This window comes from Pantherophis guttatus, chromosome 13, assembly GCF_059756535.1.
Source record: "Pantherophis guttatus breed Tessera chromosome 13, ASM5975653v1, whole genome shotgun sequence".
Classification (NCBI taxonomy): Eukaryota; Metazoa; Chordata; class Lepidosauria; order Squamata; family Colubridae; genus Pantherophis; species Pantherophis guttatus.
Window position 1 is genome coordinate 6310430 of NC_142075.1, and position 19873 is coordinate 6330302.

At 45.3% G+C, this 19873-nt stretch overlaps 1 protein-coding gene across 3 annotated transcripts in view; it reads left to right on the forward strand.

Moving 5' to 3' along the window:
• FAM169B (Protein) overlaps positions 1–19873 on the forward strand; it is a 94253-nt gene that overhangs the window by 11272 nt on the left and 63108 nt on the right. For all 3 annotated transcript variants that reach the window (XR_015729729.1, XM_034435435.3, XM_087877757.1), the window contains exons 2-3: positions 4577–4710; positions 10383–10482. Coding sequence is in view for 2 of the 3 variants with exons in the window: in XM_034435435.3 (XP_034291326.2) it covers positions 4577–4710; positions 10383–10482 (234 nt within the window). In the remaining variant the exon portion in view is untranslated. The remainder of the gene's footprint in view (positions 1–4576; positions 4711–10382; positions 10483–19873) is intronic.

Consider the following 19873-nt stretch of genomic DNA (forward strand, 5'->3'; position numbering starts at 1 on the left):
GAAGTAGCCTGCGGTACTGCACTCTAACCACAGCTCTTGGTGCATTGGTCATAAGTGTGAAAAACTATCATAAGTCACTTTTTTCAGTGCCGTTGCAACTTTGAACCCTCACTAAACGAATTGTTGTACGTTGAGGACTACTTATCCATCAGTTTATAAAGAGAATGGAAATATGAAAATAGCACGGGTATTCTAGGTTTTATGTCTACTTCCAAATATTTTGAAAAGTAGCGTGATAGATAGGTAAATGTCCTTAGTACGATACATTTAAGAAAAGGGTGATAAAATTGAAGGGCTAAACGATTCTTAGGACTAGATTTACAAGTAAATAAATTTAGCATCATTCTACAGATAACAAGATTTTTTTCTCCCCCCTGACAACCAGCACGGCTGAAATGTTTGATGAATGCAATTCTTGGATTTTTTTTTTATTTTTTTTTTAAATTTGATTTATATGCCGCCCTTCTCCGGAGACTCAGGGCGGCTTACAATGCGTTAAGCAATAGCCTTCATACTTTTGTATATTTAGATTTTGGGGTGCAGCTACGTATATTGATGATATTTGCTGGCAAGAAGTAAAAAAATAAAATGGTTTCAGTTAAGATTCAGCCCTGTGTTGCTTTCTGTCTTTCGAGGTAGATAACTCACTGCCTTAGCTCAAAGGAATGGCTGTAAAGAAGGCTCGTCTGTTGGACGTCTCTGGAATTTTAAGGCGAATTTTGAGTTCTTGGAAGTGTTTTTATGAGAATGAGAAATACTCCGTCTATGATTCAAGCGTTACTGGGAAAGAAGACCGTGTACTCTGTGGAATGCCTTGTCTCTCGCTGGGGATGGAAGCAAAAAACCATGTGATTTGTCAACTTCCATCAGCACATAAGGATGTTAAAAATAAGATTGCTGTTAATCCTAGAGGGCATTCTTCCACTCAGAAATATGTCAGCGTGTTTAGTAATAACGATATCTCCTTTGTAGAGTGGGAACCCTTGACCTTATTTGGTCGCACGAAGGATGTTTGCAGGAATTGGGGATGAAAAGAAGGGTTAGGGGAAACGTGATAGAAGTCTTCCAATATTTGAGGGGCTCCTACAAAGAGGAGGGGCTCAAGCTGTTTTCCAAAGCACCAAAAGGCAAGAGACGAAGCAATACTGCAACGCTCTCTACATGGGGCTCCCCCTGGGGTGCACCCGGAGGCTCCAGCTGGTCCAGAACATGGCCGCGCGGGGGATTATGGGGGCGACGAGGCGCTCCCATGTGACACCTCTCCTGCGCGAGCTGCACTGGCTCCCGGTGGTCTTCCGGGTGCGCTTCAAGGTGTTGGTGACCACCTTTAAAGCGCTCCATGGCTTAAGGCCGGGGTACTTACGAGACCGCCTTCTGCCACCAATAGCCTCCCACCGGCCAGTACGCTCACACAGAGTGGGCCTCCTCAGGGTGCCATCCGCCAGACAATGTCGGCTGGCGACCCCCAGGGGGAGAGCCTTCTCTGTGGCGGCACCCACCCTCTGGAACAATCTCCCCCTAGAGATACGTTCAATACCAGACCTCCGGATTTTTCGTTGGGCCCTGAAAACCTATTTATTTCAACTAGCTGGGCTGGCTTGAGTTAAATTTTAAGTTGATTTTAAATTGGGTTGTTTTAATTTACGGCCAAAATATTTAATTATTTTAAACTGTTTTTAAATTTTGTATGTTCTGTTTTTTACTTTGGCTGTTCACCGCCCTGAGTCCTGTTTGGAGAAGGGCGGTATAGAAATGGAAACAAATAAATAAAATAAATAAATGGATGGAAACCAATCAAGGAGAGAAGCAACCTAGAACTACGGAAAATATTCCTAACAGTGAGAACAGTTAATCAATGGAACGGCTTCCTTCAGAAATTGTGGTTGCTCCATCACTGGAGGCTTTTAAGAGGAGACTGGACAGCTACTTGTGTGAAATGTATAGAGCCGTGATGGTGAACCTATGGCACATGGAGCCATATCTGTGGGCACGCGAGCGTTGCCCTAGCTCAGCTCCAGTGCACATGGGCATGCCAGCCAGCTGATTTTTGGGCCTTCTGGAAGTCGGGAAACGGGCCGTTTCCGGACTCCGGAGGGCCTTTGGGGAGGATGGGGAAGGCAGTTTTCACCCTCCCCAGGCTCCAAGAAAGCCTCTGGAGCCTGGGGAGGGTGAAAAATGGGCCTACCGGGCCCACCGTGTGCCAAAATTGGGGGGAGCGTGTGGGGGGGGCGTGTGTGCATGCGTGGGGTGCATTGAATTATGGGTGGACATGTGCGCACACGACTCCCCGCGCTCCTCCCACTTTTGGCATGCGACAGCAAAAAGGTTAGCCATCACTGGTATAGGGTCTCCTGCTTGAACAGGGGGCTGGACTAGATGACCTCCAAGGTCCCTTCCAACTCCGTTATTCTATGTTCTACGTTCAGATCTGATTAGTACCTATGTAGAAATGTTAGAGCGGTGGAGAAAACTGAGAGGTTAAATAAAGGAGGTACAAATAAACCTCCCAATTTAATGGAGCTCATTGTGTGGATTTTGAATGCAAATCTGAACATACACAATATCCTTTCACACGTCTGCAAAATCCCATTTGCCGTTCTATGCTCGGATAGAATAGATAAAATGTGCATGTGTAAAATCTCATTCCTGCTTTTACACATGCATGAACTGTATGCAAAATAAGCATGCATAAAATCCCATTGGAGGAATGCCTATTATAATAACATCAGTGCATGCAAAATCCCATTTGAATTTAATAGACTTTGTGCTTTTTAATGGACATCCCTTCCCCCATTGGGGCATCACCTTCCAAGTTGACAATCTTGCATTTCGAGGGGTGAAGGCTAGCAGGATTTTTGCCCTTGACTGGAAGGTTGGTGACTTTGAAAATCCATGAGAAATTTTGCAATGTGTGGGCTGCATTGGAAGGCAGTGGCTTTTAGATTTATTTAGTCACTTCAAGCACTACGCACTTTCCATGCTTTGTTTATGTGGAAGCTTAAGAAGAAATCTGAGAGACAGTTTGGTGTAGTGTCTAGACCAAACTGTTGAGTATAGAGAGGGGTAAAAATACCGCATCTCAGATTTTAAGTTTTAGCAGGTTGTGCTTTAGAATAGAACAGAACTGAAGGGGCCTTGGAGGTCTTCTAGTCCAGCCCCCATCTTAAGCAGCAGAATCTATGCCATTTCAGACAAGTGACTATCCAGTCTCCTTAAATACCTCCAGTGATGAAACACCCACAACAGCTTGCCTTCAGAAGTTGTGGGTGCTCCATCACTGGAGGCTTTCAAGAGGAGACTGGACAGCCATTTGTTCAGAATGGTATAGGGCCGTGATGGCGAACCTATGGCACGCGTGCCACAGGTGGCACCTGGAGCCATATCTGCAAGCACGCGAGCCATTGCCTTAGCTGAGCTCCAGTCAGTTGATTTTTGGCTGCCCCTCCCCTCTCAGGAATTTCCACGCAGCCCTTTTGGATGCCAGGTAAGTACAGGGCTCACACGAAGGCTCTGGGAGGGCGTTTTCGGCCTCGGGGGGGATTTTTGCCCTCCCCAGGTTCCAAGAAAGCCTCTGGAGCCTGGGGAGGGTGAAAAATGAGCCTGCCGGGTCCACCGGAAGTTGGGAAATGGGTCATTTCCAGTCTCCGGAGGGCCTCGGGGGGGGGGGGGGGCTCCAGGCTCCAGAGTTGGCAAGGCCTCCCTCTCCAGGACCCTCCTCTCTGGCAATGCCTTCGGTGTTCGCCGAAGAGCAAGAGATAGGGCTGGGGCCAAGCACGTCCACGCAGCCACAGATGGACAGTGATGAGGGTAATGAGTCTTGGCTGGATCCATGCCAGCGTCGCAGAGATAAGCGCGCGCAAGAGAAGAAAAGGCGTGCCCGAGATTAGGCTGAGTCACTGGACCACACCCCACAGGATATAAAAGGGAGCGTGGTGGCCAGTCAAACCTTGTGACGAGCAAAGCTGAAAGCTTTCACGCCATTCTGCATTGCCGGACTTTTGCTATAGACTTTGCTCGATTATCTCTGGACTTGATTGTAATTATTAAGCTGTTTCTTTTGATGTACCAGAAGTGGGGAGAAGTTATCTCTCCTCTTTGCAAATAATAAACTCTTGGCAGGCAGCCACTAGGTTGTTGCCAAGTTCCGTTATCATAAGGAAAAGGATTTTGCTGGCTGGTTTGGTCTTTAACTCCTGAACGTCTGTTGGTGTGTGTGCGTGTGGTTGGGGACAGAACAATAGGGTCTCCTGCCTTGAGGAGGAGGTTGGACTAGAAGACGTCCAAGGTCCCTACCAGACTTACGATTCTATGATCTGTACTTTTGTACTGTTTTGTAGGCATGTAGCACATATAACTCAAATTACTGAATTGCCTCCATTTTGGATTCACACAATGCATTCAGCCATAAGATGCACTAGGTTTGAACAGCGTGCTAGGTTACAAATCATGGTGAAAAAAAAATGTGGGGTTTTTGGTCATCTTGGCATTTTTTTGCTCACGTTGTAGGTCCTTTTGGGGGCCAGAATTTAAGCAACCTGTCTCAAAGGTTGACCCTTGATATTCTTCCTTCTCCCAGGTAGTCTTTTTCTGGTGGACATTAAAGATGAAAACCTGGGGAATCTGGAAACGGGGCTTTGCAACAACCAGGCGAAACTTATGGAGGAAGCCTTAGCCGCTGCTGAAGATCTCTCTGTTCCAGGCCAAAAGAACGTAAGTATACTTCATTCTTGATAGATCAAAGCTTCCGTACTGTTCCCTCTTGCGGTGTTCCTGCACCACAGGAACTGTGCGAGATAGAATGAGCTGAGACTGTCCCGAGGTCAACTGTTGACTTTTGGGCTCCTCCCACTCTACATCTTATCTCGAGCCATGCTGAGGGGAACAGATCATAGAACCGAGACGGCGAACCTGTGGCACGCGTGTCAGAGGTGGCACACAGCACCCTCTCTGATGGCATGTGAGCTGTCTCCCAGTTCAGCTGTGCTGTGCATGCGTGTATGCCTCCTGCCGGCCAGCTGGTCTTCAGGTCTCTGCCGTGCATGTCCAGAGGCGGGGCGCGTGGAGGGGGCACCTGCGGCCCTCCCGAGCTCCATTTTCGCTGGCAGAGGGTTGCAGGAGGCCATCGCAGCCAAAAACGGAGCTTGGGAGCCTGTTTTCTCTGGTAAAGCTGTTGGGCCCCCACAGGCACCTTCCCCCGTCACGAGTGATGTCGAGCTGGCCAAGCCGCACCCACCCAGGCCCCCCGAGGTCAAACGCAACCCTGCTGCGGCCCTCGATGAAATCAAATTTGACACCCCTGGTAGAGGGTGCCCTGCTCCAGCAGGGGGATGGATTAGATGACCTCCAAGGTCCCTTCCAACTCTGTTATTGTTCTATGGGGTGTTTTCCAAAGCACGTGGATTTGTCAAGTGGAAATACGTATCCATTCGTGAAAAACCTGAGCCAGAATGTTACCCAGAATGCGCACAAGCCCATCATCGATAAGATCGAAGTCCTTCTTTGGTTTGGACGGACGCTGATCTGGGAGAAGAATTTGCATTGTAAATAGAAAGTTCTTACTGCATGTTCTTTGACTGCTTGGATGCAGTTGATTTCCTTTCCGTATACCAGAGGTTTTTTTTTTTTTTTTTTTTTTTGATTCCAGCAAATTGAGTATTTTAGGACGTATCATGTTGTCATGGAAAATGTGAACCCACAGGCTCGATGGAGAAGAGATTAAAAAATGCTGGCAGTTGGTTCCTGCCCTGCAAGCTGTTCCCAGCTGGAGAGAGAGAGAGAGAGAGAGAGAGAGAGAGGTTGTGTCTATGTCCCTCTCGATTTTTCATCCTTTTGGTCTCTTTCTTTTGGAGGGGAGGGTGCATTTCTGCTTTGCCTGTTTCCCTGATGTGCCAAGCAAGCAAAGGCTTCAAAGGGCCCAGATGCTGCTGAACAGAAGCCACAGAAGAGCAGCAAGTAGAAATGGGGGCTTTGAGCAGATACAGATTAACAGAGCTGGCAGGGACCTTGGAGGTCATCTAGTCCAATCCCCCACTCAAACAGGAGACCCTACACCATTTCTGACAGACGGCAGTCCAGTCTCTTCTTGAAAGTCTCCAGTGATGAAGCTCCCACAACTTCTGAAGGCAATTTCTGTTCCATGGGTTGATTGTTCTCACTGTCAGAAAATTCCTCCTTATTTCCAGGTTGAATCTCTCCTAGTTTCCATCCATTGCTTCTTATCTGGCCTTCAGGTGCTTTGGAAAATAGCTTGACCCCCTCCTCTCTATGGCAGCCTCTCAAATATTGGAAGACTGCTATCATGTCTCCCCTGGTCCTTCTTCTTCACTAGACTAGCCATGCCCAGTTCCTGCAACCGTTCATTGTATGTTTTAGCCTCCAGTCCCCTCATCATCCTGGTTGCTCTTCTCTGCACTCTTTCTAGAGTCTCAACCAGGGGTGAAATCCAGCAGGTTCTGACCAGTTCTGGAGAACCGGTAGCAGAAATTTTGAATAGTTTGGAGAACCGGCAAATGTTACCTCTGGCTGGCCCCAGAGTGGGGTGGGAATGGAGATTTTGCAGTATCCTTCCCCTGCCATCCCCACCAAGCCACACCCACCAAGCCACACCACGCCCAAGCCACGCCCACAGAACCGGTAGTAAAAAAAATTTGGATTTCACCACTGGTCTCAACATCTGTTTTATAGTGTGGTGACCAAAACTGGATGCAACAGGAGCAACAGAACAGCAAGTAGAAATTGGGGTTTTGAGCAATTTGAGTTTCCATCAAAACCCTTCTCTAGCTACGCAAAAACCATGTTGAAGAAACCACGTTGGGTTTTTGCATAAGTGAGCGAAGAGTCAGCTTCGCATAAAATACACTTTGATTGCCCCCTGGTGCCCAAGAAGCACAGTTGCTTCCCCGGGCTAAATCAAAAACAGGAAACAAGGTTTGGAAACCAAAGAAGATGGGGGGAGAAAAGGGTAGCTCTACCTGTTGAACTTCCATGCAGAGTTGAGGAGAGCCAAGAGCTTGGCCTGCTTGAGTGTCACTGCAAACTTTACAACAGTGGAGGTAGTCCTTGGCGTACGACCACAGTTTTGGGACCATCCTTTGTGTTGTTGCGCAAAAGTGATTGTTCAACAAGTCGCGCTGGTGTTACGACCTTCTTTGTCACCGTTGCTAAGCGCAACTCTACACTTGTTAGGTGGATCTTGTAATGGTTAAGCAAATCTGACTTCCCCCGTTGACTTGCTTGCTAGGGAGCCGGCTGTTCTGACCCAGCTCTCCAAACACGACAAACTCTCTGAAGTGAACTCAAAAGATTCCTTTATTAGGAGTGCCGGCAGCCCCGGCAAAAAAGTTTATCTCACAGGCTGACAAGTCCATCCAGCCAGAAGATGAATAACTGTCTGCCACGTCTGTCTATCTATCTATCTATCTATCTATCTATCTATCTATCTATCTATCTATCTATCTATCTATCTATCTATCTATCTATCTATCTATCTATCATCTATCTATTTTATATACCGCCCTACTCCCAAAGGACTCAGGGGGGTGAACAGCCAAACAGTAAAAATACATAGATACAAAATTTAAAAACAAAGTAAAATCGAATTAAACAAATTTGGCCCAAACGTATTAAAACCCCAATCCTTTAAAAACCAATTTAAAATTTACATAATTAAAAAGAGGGAAAAGATTAGGCCAGGCACGCCTGGTGGAATAAAAAGGTTTTAAGAGCGCGACGGAAGGTGCGCAGATCCGGGATCCTCCGTATCTCCGGGGGGAGCTCGTTCCAGATCGTAGGTGCCCCCACAGAGAAGGCTCTCCCCCTAGGGGCCGCAGTCAACATTGTTTGGCCGACGGCACCCGGAGGAGCCCCTCTCTATGGGAGCGTACTGGCCGGTGGGAGGCTATTGGTGGTAGTAGGCGGTCCCGCAAATAACCAGGTCCTAAGCCATGGAGCGCTCTAAAGGTGGTAACCAAAACCTTGAAGTGCACCCGGAAGACCACCGGGAGATCATCTCTGCTCTCTGCCTTTTATCTCCAGACCTAGGGTGGGGCTTTACTAGCAGCGGTGGCTGTTCCTTCCCCAAGACTGACCCATAGATTTCCACTGCTCTCCTCTCCTCTGCCTTCTGCGCAGCCACGCGTCAGGCACTGGACCCAGCTGTTCCTCCTCTTCCTCATCGGCCATCTCCAGACCTGGGAGCTGTTGACTCTCCATCTGAGGGTGAAGGACAGCCCAGACTACGCCTCTGTCTCTCTCTCTCTGCCAGCTCCATTCCCTCTTCCCTCTCGGAGCTCTCAGGCTGCCTCGATGCTGACCCTGTTCCCATGCCGCCTCCTCCTCCTCTGATTCGGCTGTTGGAGGGGCCAGCGGCTGACAGGCGACTACGCTGTCTGGGAAGTTCACAAATGACTATCTTGTGACTTTGGTACGCTGCAGCAATCCTAAATACATGCCAGTACAAACCCTGGAGATGCAGTGATAGTCACAAGTGTGAGAGCCAGTCATAAATCAGTTTTTGCACGGTCACTAAGTGAATGGCTGTAAATCAATCTGTAGTCACAGGGTGGAATTTGGAGATAAATGGAGAAATTCTCCACAGTTTTCCAGCTTCACAGGCTGCACCTGGCTTTGGACTGATCTGGGTTAGGCACACTTACTGGAGCTACCCCGATCAGCAAACAGAAGTGTCAAAAAAATCAATTATTGGCATGAAGGATTTTTTTCCTGCCTCTTGGTCTAGGTGCTTGAAGTCTGTATGAATTTGAATTAAATTAGAATGAAAATAGAAAGGCTGGAATCTCAAAAAGGCAGAGAAAATTGGGTGCCTGGATGGTTTGAGAAATCTTGCGTTGAAAAGCCGTGTTACTTTTGTGAATTTTGTTTGTTTGCAATATGATTTCAGCAGAAGAATCTTGTTTTATCATTTTCATCCATTGTCTACAAGAAGTAAAACTCACAAATAAACATTTTCAAGATGTATCATTGTTCAGGTTCATTGTTGAGGTTGAGTAAAAGCACGATTGCTTAATCCAATTTTTTATTAACTTAATTATCCAGAGTAACTTTTGTAGGCAGCCACCCTCAGGTGACTTGGCTATATCTAATAGATAGAGAGATGGAGAGATGGAGAGAGAGAGAGAGAGAGAGAGAGAGAGAAAGAGAGAGAGAGAGAGAGAGAAATTTTAGATACATTGATGATAGAGAGATGGATAGATGGATAGAGAGATAGAGAAATAGATAGAGAGATGCTAATAGATAAAAGCTAATCCCAACACCCTCACCCGCACCAAGTGAAAGAAGTGGTTTATGGACTTTGGTTCTCCTAATCCAGCAATCTTTTCCTTTCCTTTCCTTTCCTTTCCTTTCCTTTCCTTTCCTTTCCTTTCCTTTCCTTTCCTTTCCTTTCCTTTCCTTTCCTTTCCTTCCCCTTCCCCTTCCCCTTCCCCCTTTCCTCTCCTCTCCTCTCCTCTCCTCCCCTCTCCTCCTCTCCTCTCCTCTTCTTTCCTCCCCTCCCCTCCCCTCTTCTTTCCTCTCCTCTCTCCCTCTCTCCCCCCCTTCCTCTCTCCCGACACATTGCTTCCCATAACATACAAATATTGGAAACTGTAATTTGTTTAGAAAAGGGACATGCTGCTCATTCCTTTAGCAGCTCTAGAGAGTTCCAAACCAACAAAACCGTCCTTTTCTAAAATCCTGTATCGATGTAATAGCAATACACTTTTCCCCATATTTGGAAAATTGATGCCCTTTGCAAAATCGAATTCCAAATTGAGTGGTTCATAGGGTGGCCCAAAATATTGTACAGAAGCAAAGAAAAAGAAAAGGAAAAGGAAAAGGAAGAGAAAAGAAAAGAAAAAAAAAGGCAGTATTAATGTCCACTTAAAAATGTGGTTGATAGTAAAGACCCAATTTAAATAGCATTGCTGTTAAGAATAGAATAACAGAGTTGGAAGGGACCTTGGAGGTCTTCTAGTCCAACCCCCTGCTTAGGCAGGAAACCCTACACCATTTCAGACAAATGGTTGTCCAATTTCTTCTTAAAAACTTCCAGTGTTGGAGCATTCACAACTTCTGGAGGCAAGTTGTTCCACTGATTAATTGTTCTCACTGTCAGGAAATTTCTCCTTAGTTCTAAATTGCTTCTCTCCTTGATGAGTTCCCACCCATTGCTTCTTGTCCTGCCCTCAGGTGCTTTGGAGAAGAGCTTGACTCCCTCTTTGGGGCAACCCCTGAGATATTGGAACCCTGCTATCATGTCTCCCCTGGTCTTTCTTTTCATTAAACTAGACTTTCATTAAAAGCTTCCTGTGTTTTAATTCTTGTTTTTGTTTTGGTAACTGGTACAACTTTGAGAACACGAAAATAAATATTCTCTTTGATTACAGATTAAAGTGGAGGCTTCGTCAATGAGCTTCCTTCCTCTGTACCGAGATGACAGTGAATGCTGCCTCCTGGTACTCACTGATCCCCAAGATAAGAACACAGGTTAGTAAATAGATTGTGGTTTGGTTTTTTAAAAACTCCTCTCTTTTATTTCAGCACGGCTGTGAATGATCGGATGCACGAAACATAACTTGGCACCTGGGATGTGGGCATATGGAAAACCATTTGGGAATTCTATGCAAGTACTCTGGGCACTGAGGAAGGGTGGGAGATAAATAGAACTTGGCTTCTAAATGCAAAACACTTTTCGAGGAGCGACTTCCCTGAAACCTGTCTGCTCTTCTCATCAAAATGACATTTTGAGTACTCCAGGATTTTCTGCGACCAAATAGCGAAGAGGTCTTGCCATAAAATGCTGTGGCATCAGCATTCTAAATTCAGAATTCAGAGACGAAAACAAATGAAGAACGTGTGGCAGGAACTGGGTATGGTTAGTCTAGAGTAGGGATGGCGAAACTTTTTCTTACCAAGTGCTGAACAGGAACATGCTTCAAGCCCTGCACGCACTTGCGTGCCATCTGCAGTAATGTGTGGCTCCTCCCCATGTGCTCCATGTGCAACTGCACCATATGTGTATGCACACAGCTTTTGCACGCACAATGCACGTGCACAAATGCTGTCTGCACATGCATGCACAATCTTGCACACATGCGCAAATGTGCGCATGTGCAGGAGAGCTCCGAAGACCAGCTGGGTCCCCTGAACTGCATGCATGCACACCAGAGGTGCATGCATGTGCAGTTTCAGGTGAGCTTGGCGACAGCTCGCGTGCCCGGAAAAAAGGCTCTGCGTGCCACTTCCGGCATGTGTGCCATAGGTTCGCCAACACGGGTCTAGAGAGAAGAAGAACTAGGAGCAGGGGTAGTATTTAGCTGGTTTGGACCAGTTTGGGCAAACCGGATGCTAGTTTTACATCTGGTTCGCTGAACCAGTAGTTGCAAGGACTGGCTGGCCCCGCCCACCCCACCCTTGCCAGGAGTCTCCACGGGGCCCGTTTTGGATGCCAGGTAAGTGCAGGGCCTGCATGGAGGCTCTGAGAGGGCAAAAAATGGGCCTCCCAGAATTTCCAGAAGTCTGGAAACAGGCCCGTTTCCAGCCTTCGGAGGGCCTCGAGCCTGGGGGAAGCTGTTTTAGCCCTCCCAGAGGGTCAAGGAAAGCCTCCAGAGCCTGGAGAGGGCGAAAAACGGGCCTTTCGGAAGTCCGGAAATAGGTTTGTTTCCAGCCTCCAGAGGGCCTCTGGAGCCCAGGGGAGGCTATTTTCGCCATTCCGGAGACTCGAGGAAAGCCTCTGGAGCTGGGGAGGGTGAAAACGCCCCCCCTCCACCTTGGTGCAGGAGGCCGAGTAGGCCACACCCATCATGGCCACGCCCACACAGCAACCGGGCAGAGAACCAGTTGCTAACATTTTTGAATCCCACTCCTGACTAGGGGTGACATGATAGCAGTATTCCAGTATTTGAGGGACTGCCAGAAGGAAGAGGGGGTCGACCTATTCTCCAAAGCATCTGAGGGCAGGAGAAGAAGCAACGGGTGGAAACTAATCAAAGAGAGAAGCAACCTAGAACTAAGGAGAAATTTCCTGACAGTTAGATCAGGAATTTGATCAATGGGCTTGCCTTCAGAAGTTGTGGGTGCTCCATGACTGGAGGCTTTTAAGAAGAGATTGGACAGCCATTTGTCTAAAATGGTTATAGAGTCTCCTGCTTTTGCCAGGGGGTTGGGCTAGAAGACCTCTTAAGTTCCCTTACAGCTCTCTTCTGATTGGCTCCATACATCCCCTCTAATATTAAGAATACTATTTGTGAGGATGTAGTTTCGTATCTTCCTTGCCGTCATTGCGAACAAGGCAACTTCATCAGACCACAAAAACTAAGATATTTTTTCTTCTAGGCTAGATAATAGTGCCCACATTACTGCGTTTCAAGAGAAATGGCTTTTTTTTTTTCCTGCCTGAGAATTTGTAAGTAGCGGAAGGAAGCCAAGAGAACATTACGGCTTTGGTATTTTATCTTATAGGTTTGCGTGTACTTTTGAATTTTAATGTGTAACCCAGTATATGATGTACCCTTCATCACTGAGTCTCGAACTGTTCTCAGTCATGAATTGCCAGTTTTAATTTTGGGAACAGAGGGAGCCTTTCTTCATTGATTTTATGATCTCCCTGAGTCGAAATTTTAAGATTAGCCATTTTCCTTTAGCCTAATTGTGATTGTAATATGATAATGGCTTAGGAGAGGGAAGAAAGGAACAGCTGTATCTTGAGATCAATCTGATATAAATAAGGAAAAAAAAAACCCCAAGTTTTTAATATAGTGGTTACAAAAAGTTTTTATAGTTGTTTTCTGGAACACTGTGTATTATAGTAATTTCCTCCTGAATTATGAAAAGTGTAGAATTTTGCAGCCCATGTAACTGGCAATAAAAAGTATTTTTTTCTATGCTGGTTTTCTTGATCTAATGGAGAGTAAAGGCTAGATAGATTCATCCCTTTTAAGATCGGTGAGAAAACAGATTCAGGTTACAGGAAGGGTGTGGCTTAGATGTTGCTAAGCAAGTCCTGGTTACCTACACAGACCATGGAATCATAGGCCTGGAAGGGGCCTTGGAGATCTTCTAGTCCAACCCCTGTCCAGGGCAGGAGATTTATACCATCTCAGACAAACGGTTGTCCAAGCTATTTTTGAAAACCACCAGTGGTGGAGCAACCACAATTTCGGGAGGCAAGCTATTCCATTGATGATTAAATGAATGGTGTGGCTGACTTGGATTTAAAAAGGGGAAGCTGGTGGTTTAAAAGGGGAATCCGGTGGTTTAAAAGGGGAAGCTGGTGGTTTAAAAGGGGAAGCTGGTGGTTTAAAAGGGGAATCTGGTGGTTTAAAAAGGGAATCTGGTGCTTTAAAAGGGGAATCTGGTGCTTTAAAAGGGGAATCTGGTGGTTTAAAAGGGGAAGCTGGTGGTTTAAAAGGGGAATCCGGTGGTTTAAAAGGGGAATCTGGTGGTTTAAAAAGGGAATCTGGTGCTTTAAAAGGGGAATCTGGTGGTTTAAAAGGGGAATCTGGTGGTTTAAAAGGGAAATCCGGTGGTTTAAAAGGGGAAGCTGGTGGTTTAAAAGGGAATATTGTGGTTTAAAAGGGGAATCTGGTGGTTTAAAACAACTTCTGCCAAAGACAATTTCCATGGTCATGTAGCCAGCAAAGGCACACGGAACACTGTTACCTTCCCACCAAAGTGGTACCAGAGGTGAGTTTCTGCAGGCTCTGACCAGTTCTGGAGAACCGGTAGTGGAAATTTTGAGTAGTTCGGAGAACTGGTAGTAAAAATTCTGACTGGTCCTGCCCCCATCTATTCTCTGCCTCCCAAGTTCCAGCTGATCGGGAGGAAATAGGGATTTTGCAGTAACCCTCTCCTGGATTGGGGAGGGAATGGAGATTTTACAGTATCCTTCCACTGGAGTGAGGTGGGAATGGAGATTTTACAGTATCCTTCCCCTGCCACGCCCACTGAGCCATGCGACGCCCACCAAGCCATGCCAACCCCAGCAAGCCACACCCACAGAACCGGTAGTAAATTTTTTTGAAACCCACCACTGAGTGGTACCTATTAATCTATTCGCATTTGCATGCCTTTGAACTGCTAGAGGGGCAGGGAGCTGGAGCAAGTAGCAGGAGCTCACCCCATCACACGGTGCTCGGGTCCCCGACTTGAGCTGTCGGCTTTCCAGCTGACGAGCTCAGCATCTTTTAACAGCTGAGCCACCGCACTCCCAATTCACAAATATAGAGTTCCTTTTATCCCAGTAAAACCTCGCTCCCTTTTTGTGCCTGTAACATGAATTGGCGCCGAAGTGTGGGTTTGGTTGTGTTTGCAAAAGCTGTCTGTGAGTACCACTTGTGAAGAGTACCGTTTGAAATTCTATGCATCCCACTCTCCACAATGCAAGGAACAAGGACAAGCTGTGCAAAAGTACTCTTACAACTTTGCTTCGGTGTGTTTTGCACCCACCATGTGCACAGAACACGTTTTAGCACAAATCTTTGTAATTTACTTAAAATATAGATTAATAGAGCCATGGCTATTCCCTTAGGACAGAGGTCTTCAAACTTGGCAGCTTTAAGACTTGTGGACTTCAACTCCCAGAATTCTCCAGCCAGCTGGCTGGAGAATTCTGGGAGTTGAAGTCCACAAGTCTTAAAGCTGCCAAGTTTGAAGACCTCTGCCTTAGGACCTCGTTTAAATCATAGAATCTTTTCTTTTATGTACACCGAGAGCGTATGCACCAAGACAAATTCCTTGTGTGTCCAAGGAATGTGGAAGGGACCTTAGAGGTCTTCTAGTCCAACCTCCAGCCCAAGGCAGGAGACCTTATTCTATTCTGGACAAATGGTTGTCCAATCTATTCTCTCTTTTTTTTTGAATTTTTTTTTATTTTTTAAACAAATATAAAAAAAAGAACAAATAAAAAACCATCTTCAATGACAAACACAAACAGTGTTTTATGTACAAGTCTTTTATGTGTCTTCACCTTATTCATGTATATCCATACATTTATTTTCCTAATTAACCATATGTTTAACTATGGCTATTTCTTCCCTCGTTTCATATCAGATATTCTAAAATGGAGTTAATTTATATTTATACCATTCATTTCATCCTCTTAAATCGCTCCAATAATAGTACATCTTTGTATTATATTTTATATAATTCTATATTACTTGTATTAGAAAGATCATATTTCATTTCCATATTTTTTTATCTAACCATTGGTAGAATAAGTCCCATATCTTATAATATTGTTTATCTTCTTGTTCTTTAATTTCAAATGTCAATTTACTCATTTCAGCACATTTCATTATTTTCTTCATAACTTCTTGTGTTGGGATTTTCTCATTTTTCCAATTTTTAGCAAACACAATTCTAGCCGCTGTTAATAAGTTCACGATCAAATATCTCAATTCTCTATTGTATATTTCAGGTACCATCCCCAATAAAAAGATCTCTGGTTCTATATGCTTTTGTGTCATTTTTTCCATCCATGTGTGGATTTTAGTCCAGTATCTTTTAGCTTCTACACATGTCCACCACATATGGTAATATGAGCCCTGTATCTGATGACATTTCCAACATTTTTCAGATTTATTCTTGAACATTCTGGCTATTCTCGGCCTCCAATCTATTCTTGAAAACCTCCAAGAAAGTTACATGTAGCCCTCAACTTACCACCACAATTGAGCTCCAAAATTTCTGTTGCTAAGTGAGACAGTTGTTAAGTGAATTCCGTCCCGTTTTTACGACCTTTCTTGCCACAGTTGTTAAGTGTACCACTGCAGCTGTTAAGTTAATAACACAGTTATGAATTGAATCTAGCTTTCCCATTTGGGAGCTATTGAAGAGAAGCTGATCTAGGCAGATTAGAATTATCTCTGGAAACATAAAAGTCTTTTTTTTTTTTAAAAAAAAAGGCAAAATAGTTGTTAATGGACTTTTATTAGATGAAGCGTACTCTTTTCCCCACGTGTGTACTATTGTATAATTCTGCCCCATAATAAATAAATGTAACAGCCGATCCCTTTTGTTGGTGTTCCTTGGCAGCTTTGCTCCTCCTTTGATGTATTGTGTTTGCATTTCCCTGTTCTCTTTTGAATTAGTATCAACGTCTAGTAATTTATTACGCTAAATCCAAAAAACAATCCGAGGCCTGGGAACACAAACGGTATGCCCCTTTCCAAAACTCTGCTGTGTCTTCCAGAGCATTTCAAAAACTTGGCTGGTCAATTGTGATTTGTTTTTTTGTTTTTTTAAAACACACTTTTTTTTTTAGTAGGAGCCAAAAAAGAAGTTACTGAATATAAAAAAAACAAAGACATTAATAATGACTCTTCAGTCGATTTTCGTTTAATTCAGTCAAAATATGTTTTTATTCAGAGGCAGTTCTTTTTTTATTTTTGGTTGGGTCCAGGCCTTATCCCTTCATATTAAGTATATGATCCATTCTCAAGAGATATTGTCAAGACAATATCTGGACTATCTGGTTTTTCTTTGAAGATGTTTTCCCTGCTCAAGCAGGAGGAGATCCTATACCAGTGATGGCTAACCTTTTTGCCGTCGCATGCCAAAAGCGTGGGGAGCATGGGGGGGCCGCGGGTACGGGTGCCCACATCCATAATTCAATGCGCCCCGCCCTCCCGCGTATGCGCACGTGACCTCCCCACACTTTCCCCTGCTTTTGGCACACGATGGCACGGTAGGCCTGTTTTTTCCCCTCCCCAGGCTCTAGAGGCTTTCTAGGAGCCTGGGGAGGGCAAAAACAGCCTTCCTCGTCCCCCCGGAAGCCTTCCGGAGGCCAAAAACAGCCAGTTTCCCGACTTCTGGTGGGACCGGAAGGCCTGAAAATCAGTTGGCCGGTGCGCGCATGCGCTCTGGAGCTGAGCTAGGGCAACACTCGCGTGCCCACCAATATGGCTCCGCGTGGCACCCGTGCCATAGGTTCGCCATCACAATCCTATACTATTTCAGATAAGTGACTGTCCAGTCTCTTCTTAAAAACCTCCAGTGATGGAGCGGCCAAGATTTCTGGTGGCAAGCTGTTCCACTGGTTAATTGTCCTTGCTGTTAGGAAGTTTCTCCTTAATTCCAGGTTGCTTCTCTCCTTGATTAGTTTCCAGCGATTGTTTCTTGTCCTGCCCTCGGGTGCTTTGGAGAATAATTTGACCCCCCTCTTCTTTGTGGCAGCCCCTCAAATATTAGAATACTGCTATCATGTCAGCCCTAATTCTTTTCTTTAGATTAGTCAAACCCAAATTCTGCAGCCGTTCTTCATATGTTTTAGTCTCCAGCAGTGGTGAAATGTAAAATTTGTTACTACCGGTTCTGTGGGAGTGGCTTGGTGGGGGAGGGGGGTAATATGACTGAGTGGGCGTGGCCAATTTTTTTTTTTAACTTTTAAAACCATTTTTTCTATAACCTCTTTGGCCGAAGAGGTTGTAGAAAAAATGCTTTTAAAAGCCACTGATGATCCCAGCTGAGCTGCGCGATCATCAGAGGCTTTTTTTTTTTTAATTTTTAAAAGCATTTTTTCGGATGAAGAGATTGTAGAAAAAATGCTTTTAAAAATTAAAAAAAGCCTCTGATGATTGCACGGCTCAGCTGGGCAATGGAGGGGAGGGGCAGGGATTTCTGCTACCGGTTCTCTGAACTACCCGCCTGCATTGCTACCGGATCGGGCGATCCGGTCCGAACCGGGAGCATTTCACCCCTGGTCTCCAGGCCTTTGATCATCTTAGTTGCTCTTCTCTGAACTTTTTCCAAGGTCTCCACATCTTTTTTGTAGTATGGGGACCAAAATCATTTGCAGTATTCCAAGTATGGTCTTACTAGGGTTTTATAAAGCGGCACTTATACTTCACGTGATCTTGATTCTATGCCTCTTATTTATACAGGATTGTATTAGCCGTTTTGGCTGCTGCCGCACACTTCCACCATTCTCACAAACTTAAAAGTATTGGATGTTCTAGTTTTTCTTCCAGCTGTTTTTCTGAGGAACCAAACTTAGTAGGGGGAGATATGGTTAAATAATGCAAACATCATTCAACCACCGTCCTAAGGATTAGAAGTGGGTTTAAACCAGGGGTGAAATGTAAAATTTGTTACTACTGGTTCTGTGGGTGTGGCTTGGTGGTGGCGGGGGTAATGTGACTGGGTGGGTGTGGCCAATTTTTTTTTTTAACTTTTAATACCATTTTTTCTAATGCTTTGAAAAGCCTCTGCCATCAGGCAACTCAGCTGGGATCGTCAGAGACTTTTCAAAGCGTTTTTTTTACCACCTCTTTGGCCAAGAGGTTGCAGAAAAAAATGCTTTGAAAAGCCTCTGATGATCCCAGCTGAGCCGCGCGATCATCAGAGGCTTTTTTTTTTTTACTTTTAAAAGCATTGTTTCATCGGAAGAGGTTGTAGAAAAAATGCTTTTAAAAGTAAAAAAAAAAAAAAGCCTCTGATGATCGTGCGGCTCAGCTGGGCATGGTGGGGGGGGGCAGGGATTTTTGCTACCAGTTCTCCGAACCACCCGCCGCCATCGCTACTGGATCGGGTGATCCGGTCCGAACTGGGAGCATTAAATTTTCACCCCTGGTTTAAACAGAGAGAGAGAGGGAGACTGAGACAGAGATGGGAGACAGAGAGAGATATGGAGATGCCTCTTTATCACTCTGTTGTACAGATAGTCTGACGTACGACCAGTCATTTAGTGTCTGTTCAAATTTATGATCTACACAGTAAAAAGGGGACTTTGGACCCACTTGTGAAGTTCTGAGGGTCCGGCACCTCATGTGGTCAATGTGACTGCACTTTTGATGCTTGGCGACATGACTTCAGGGACACTTTGCAGTGTCCTGCAGCCACATAACTTTTATTTTATGATGGTTTTGCCAACAACTGACATCTATTTCTATTTGGAACAAAAACTGTGCCATAGCAAACAATGGGTTTGCCTAATGACCACAGCGTTCGTTTAAGGACAGCAGCATGTGCAGTTACGACCTCCGTGTGTGTTTAACGACTGCTGCAAAAACGTCATAAAAATCGGTCACATCGCCGACCTATTTTATAGCCTTCCTGATTTAGGACTATAATACAGGTAGGTTCCCGTATGGTTGTAACTTGAGGACTACCTGTATATAGAATGAAAATGAAAAAAAAAAAATGGAAAAATAAGGAAACTCCTCTAGAAGAGGAAGTGATAATTTTGACATGTGCGGAAATGGATAGATTAACCTTGGAACTGAAAAATAAAGGCGAGTCAGAATACCACGAGAGATGGAGTAAATTTTATCAATGGTTGGAAGAGAAAAGAGGGTCGAAAAACAAGAACTGACTAGAATTCATAAAATGGAGAATTAAGGTTATGTATGTGACTACAATAGAATGACAGTGGATAAATGTATAAGTAATATGGATAGAAGAAGGATGACTTTATCTATGTAAATACTGAACAGACTAATTGTATATAAGTAATAAGGTATATATCAGTGATGGCTAACCTTTTTGCCGACATGTGCCAAAAGCGAGGGGAGCGCGAGGGGTCACATGCACGCGTGCCCACACCCATAATTCAATGCGCTCTGCCCCCCATGCATGCACGCGCGACCCCCCCTGCATGACCCCTGCTTATGGCACGGTGGGCCCAGTAGGCCCATTTTTTGTCCTCCCCAGGCTCCAGAGGATTTCTTGGAGCCTGGGGAGGGTGAAAACACCCTCCCCCCCCACCCAGAGGCCAGAAACGGCCCATTTCCAGACTTCTGGTGGGACCGGTAGGCCTGTTTTTCACCCTCCCCAGGCTCCAGAGCCTTTCTAGGAGCCTGGGGAGGGCAAAAACGGCCTCCCTCTCCCCCCGAGGCCCTCTGGAGGCTGGAAATGGCCCATTTCCCGACTTCCAGTGGGC